The sequence below is a fragment of the Polistes canadensis genome, unplaced genomic scaffold (assembly GCF_001313835.1).
Source record: "Polistes canadensis isolate GaletaPanama2010 unplaced genomic scaffold, ASM131383v1 scaffold_17, whole genome shotgun sequence".
Classification (NCBI taxonomy): Eukaryota; Metazoa; Arthropoda; class Insecta; order Hymenoptera; family Vespidae; genus Polistes; species Polistes canadensis.
The window spans coordinates 605548-610330 of record NW_014569564.1 but is presented as its reverse complement, the minus strand read 5'-3'; the positions used below and the strand labels follow the sequence as shown (position 1 = coordinate 610330).

Below are 4783 nucleotides of genomic sequence, written 5' to 3'. Positions count from 1 at the left end.
ATTTCAAATTTTCGTAATAATTATTCGTATATACACGAGTATGAAACGCTTTTATCACATTATACGAAAGATATTTCAAAATAATTTATTGCATTATTTAAAATTGGCTAAGTAAGGTCAATGTGAGAGAGTCAATATGATTGATCGATGACGTGTTACGTATAAGAGAAAAAAGATCATTTATATAAATCATTAATAATATATATAAATATATTCGAGAGTGTGTAGTAAAAAGAAAAAATGAAATGAAATGAAACGAAACGAAATGAAATGAAATTTCTTTATAGAATGATGAGTCTGACATATAAAAGAAAGAGTTTTACCGATAAAAAGAGTTTAATATATTCTATGATAAAGCTTTATATATATATATATATATTATAATAATTATACAGATGATATTTCTATATAGAAAAGATTATGTATATATATATAGCGAAGAGAAAGAAAGCAAGAAAGAGAGAGAGAAAAAGAAAGAAAAAGCTCGTACTGTTGTCCGTTATTAATCATTATTTTTCAAATACGATTTTACGATATTCTGACTTATAGTCATTCTTCTAATTGGCGCGCGATTATCAAGCCAAAATAAAGAGGATAAGAGAATTATGTGAGTTTAATGAGTACTATTGCGTGCTCTATGTATACGTGTATGTGTGCGTGTGTGTAAGTGCGTGTATGTATATTTATCATGAATTTCCTACGTACGAATACATGTAGGTAGGTTCTATTCGTCTCTTCTCTTTTTGCGTGTGTTAAGCCTATTATATTACATATATATATTTATATGTAAGAGCTTAAATGCGCCTAATATGGTATATTATTTTTGCCACGTGACCGAGTTAGCACGTGCCGGCCGTTCGTCAACTTCAAATGGATGTTGTTTGACAATAAGAAATAAACGAGTGTGTTAAAACACGATAATACGAATTATGGTTGTCGCATTCAGATCCAATGAAATAATTTTCCCTTTAATCGAATTAAGTTAGTTTGTGATTTTTTTTTCATTTTTATACAAGTATTATATATATATATATGTTGTTATATGGTATACCCATAGAAATCATGATCACTTATAATACAAATTATATTTTTATTAATATTTTTTTTTTCTATAAATACATTGACAAAATCAACTTTAATTTATTTTTGTATTGTACAATTAGAACATGATCAAATCTGATTCGTTGTAGTGGACATTTTAATTTTTAAGTAGTTTGAAATTGAATTAGCAGGGGGATAACAATATTCGTTTATTAATTAATCGAAATCAACATTAATAACAACACAACGGTAAGAATTAATTATTCGATATTCATCTGGATATCATCATCCTCCTCATCAGTATTATTTTTCACTCTGTTTTTCAAACTTGTCAGGCTTAATGGTAGATCTACGTTGATGAGTTCTCGTTCCTCTATTCTGAAGTTTTTGTCCCTTTTTGACCTGTAAAGAGGATTTTCAAAGTTTCCACCAGTAGAAGGACCACCACCCTCTTCTTCCAACAACACCTCTTCCCCATTAATGAGCTCTTCGTTCATCTCATGTTCCCGTCTTCTTCGTTGAGAATCATCTATTCTCACATTACCTTCAAGGACATTCTCGAAACGTGCAAAACTAAACGGTTTATTCGATTTATCTTTCACCGATGACCAAGCTTCAGATAATTCTGACAATACGCTGCAAAACAAATAAGATTATTTTTGTTATTTTTTTCAAATAAAAAAAAATTGACACAATACAATAAATAATATTATTCAATATATTAAAAAATAACTATATAATAATAAGATAAAATTATTGCAAAATAATTTCGTTTTATTATTTTCATTTAAATCGATAAATAATAAATAATATAATTAAAAAAAAAAAGTATATGTGAGAAATTATTATAGACGAAGGAAAGAAAAAAAAGTCATGCAATTATAATAACAATCCATCTTTCTAATATTCGTTAATTAACAATGTTTAAAATAAATGAGACAATGAATCTTTTGTATTCTATACGTTTGATTAATGTTTAACTTGGAAAATTTAGAGAGAATTTCTTCTTCCAGGTGACAAATTAGCAAGATTTATCTAGAATTACTTGATACTTGTCGATGGGGAAATAAAACTCGGATTCTAACTATCGGGCTAATTAAATGTTACAAGCTTCGTCTCTATTTGCTCGTAGAAAAGAGAGTGTGAGAGAGACAGAGAGAGAGTTAGAAGCAAATAATGGATGAGAGAAAGCTGAGAATGAAAAAATATAGTAATGAAGAAATTAACTCCTCTCTGCTAGAAGGATGAGAGAAAAATAAAGTAAATGAGATTGTAATCTATTTCTCTATGTGCTTTTTTCCACTTCCGGTACTTTGCTAATTAAAATACTCGACATTTATCTCTTTTTTTCTCATTTTTTTTTTCTATTCGTTTCTTTAATCTTCTCTTTCCTTTTCTTTTAGCTTCTTCATGCATCTCTCTTCATTTCTTTCCCATTTTTTTCTTTTTGTTTTTTTTTTATACGGACCCGCCTCCCCCCCGAGACACCATATTGGATTTTTTTCAGACGCCACATTGAATCTTTCTATAAGCGAAAAATGTTAAAAAGATAAAGTGTGTCCTTAATAGTTAGTTAAATTAATAGAAAGTTTTCTTCAAGAACTAATTCGATTTTACCTTTTGACTTAAAATTTTTTCTGATAAATGTTAAGAAACATTGTTAACAATTTTTAACATAATTGATGAAATTTATAAGTTAATTATTATCGAATTAATGTCGACGAGAGAAAAGTTATTAGTAATTTCTACTTACTATCTCATCGAGTAATCGAAGTACCAAAATCCAATGAATAAAAGTACAAGGATGATGATTGGTGCTCCGAACAATGGTCCAAGCATCACAGCCAATCGTGAATCTTTTAATGGTGCACCAGTATTTTCCGTATACAATATTTCTATATTTTCGTCTAATGTGTTTTTTAAACATAAATATTTAGCATAAATAACGACACATATATAACGAAAAATATTAATATATTATTATGTTATTTTTATTCTTAAATATACGTTGTTTAAGAAACAATGTTTAAATTCATTGATCCAAAATAAATCGTAAATGATTGTAATGTGGTTAATCTCGTAACTTACCACGAAGTTTTGTTTGTAGATCCTCTAGTGCTATTAGAGTATTGGCACCTGTATAGTCACTCAGCTCTTTGATAAGAACTTCGATATTACCCGTCCATGTTCTTCTAACATGCCAAGCAATACTTGTTGCTCGTTGTTCGAGAACTTCGTCAGCTAAAGAACGGATTATCGCTAATGAAACTCTCTTTGGTATAATTATTCGACCACCACAATAAAGACAACAATGCCCTTCGACCTGAGGAATTTATATAGTTTTTACTTTTACCTTTATAATAAATCATTTATAGTTTGAAAATGTTTTCAATCTAACCATATAGAAATAAATAATGTTGTTATATTTTCTTACATAGTCATAAAACTTACTAAATTTGATCCTAATTAATTATACAAACCTGCAATGGATATTCGCATGCTGCAAAACCACATTTAGGTCCTTGAATAGCACATATTTCTTTTAAATAATCGTACAGTGAACCATCTTGACAACGACAATTGTTACAACCATATTGACTATACCTTCAAAGATATTTTATTCGATAAAATGTGAAATTTTTGTTTTGTTTTTTTTTTTTTTGCGTTGAAAGATAACGAAACGTACTTAACACTAAGAAAACCACCTAAAAATTCTTTTCTTCTTTGCATCTCGTCCCAATCCCACCATGTACTCGGATACTTGTGATTGGATAATCTGACGGATTCAACTTGAATTTCGTTAGCTGGTAAATGTATATTAAATGTTTCATCGGTTCCTGGTAATACAACGTCATCTTGACGACAAGGTACTCGTTCCATGTGCGGTGCTGCTTCGGAACCACCTTTCCAATTATCAGGATCACTCCAAAAATATTTGCCCTCTTTCAACCATTTCGAAATTTTTCTATTCGTATTTTTCGAATAGCTAAGCTAAAATTATTCGAGTGTTAGTTAATATTTGTAATTATTTGTTATTTAAACTAATGATATGTTTTATTTTATACTTGGTCCGATAATGTTTTAATCGTGTAATTAAATTAAAATTGGTTATACATACATACATACATACATACGCGTATTAATAACAAACCATTTTTTCTAAGAATTTAATTCTAACATTTTAATTCGAAGAAATAATCAATTCTTCCGTATAATTTATTAATAATAGTTTTATTACGATACGTATATATAATCACTTTTATGTTGAAAAAAAAAACAAATGAAAAATCATAAATTTCTATTAGACAATTCATTTAATATTATATCTAAGCATAATTGATTTAATAATTAACGTAAAAAAGTATTTTGTTAGATAAATCTTACCTCTAATTTACCATTTCTGAATAAAACCAAAGAACCGTCCTTCGGTAAATCGATTCGAGATAATTTCAAGTCAGCTGATTTAGTAAAACCAACAGCGTGTTTAGTTTCAAGCGGGAAAATAACGTGTCCATCGATTTCTGGTAATTGATCCCAATTTTCTTTAGTCTCCCATCCAAAATCAATTATCCACTGTTTTTCGATGGCAAATATAAATTTGATTAATGTAAGAAAAAGAAACACGATTTGCGAACACTTCAAAAACTTCATAATTGTTTATGTTAAAATTTCGATCTAATTCACTGTCAATTTCATTTTAAATTTTTATGATATAATATATATATATATATATATATATATA

The 4783-nt window shown here is 28.2% G+C and overlaps 1 protein-coding gene across 1 annotated transcript; it reads right to left on the bottom strand.

The window, feature by feature from the left end:
- Positions 1–1118: 1118 nt before the first annotated feature.
- Positions 1119–4692, bottom strand: LOC106793688. The gene is made up of 6 exons (XM_014760827.1): positions 4426–4692; positions 3728–4032; positions 3522–3645; positions 3130–3364; positions 2795–2948; positions 1119–1677 (listed from the first exon to the last, which is right to left on the bottom strand). Exons 1-6 carry the CDS (start codon positions 4690–4692, stop codon positions 1302–1304), a joined length of 1461 nt encoding a protein of 486 aa, XP_014616313.1. The 3' UTR covers positions 1119–1301.
- Positions 4693–4783: the final 91 nt, after the last annotated feature.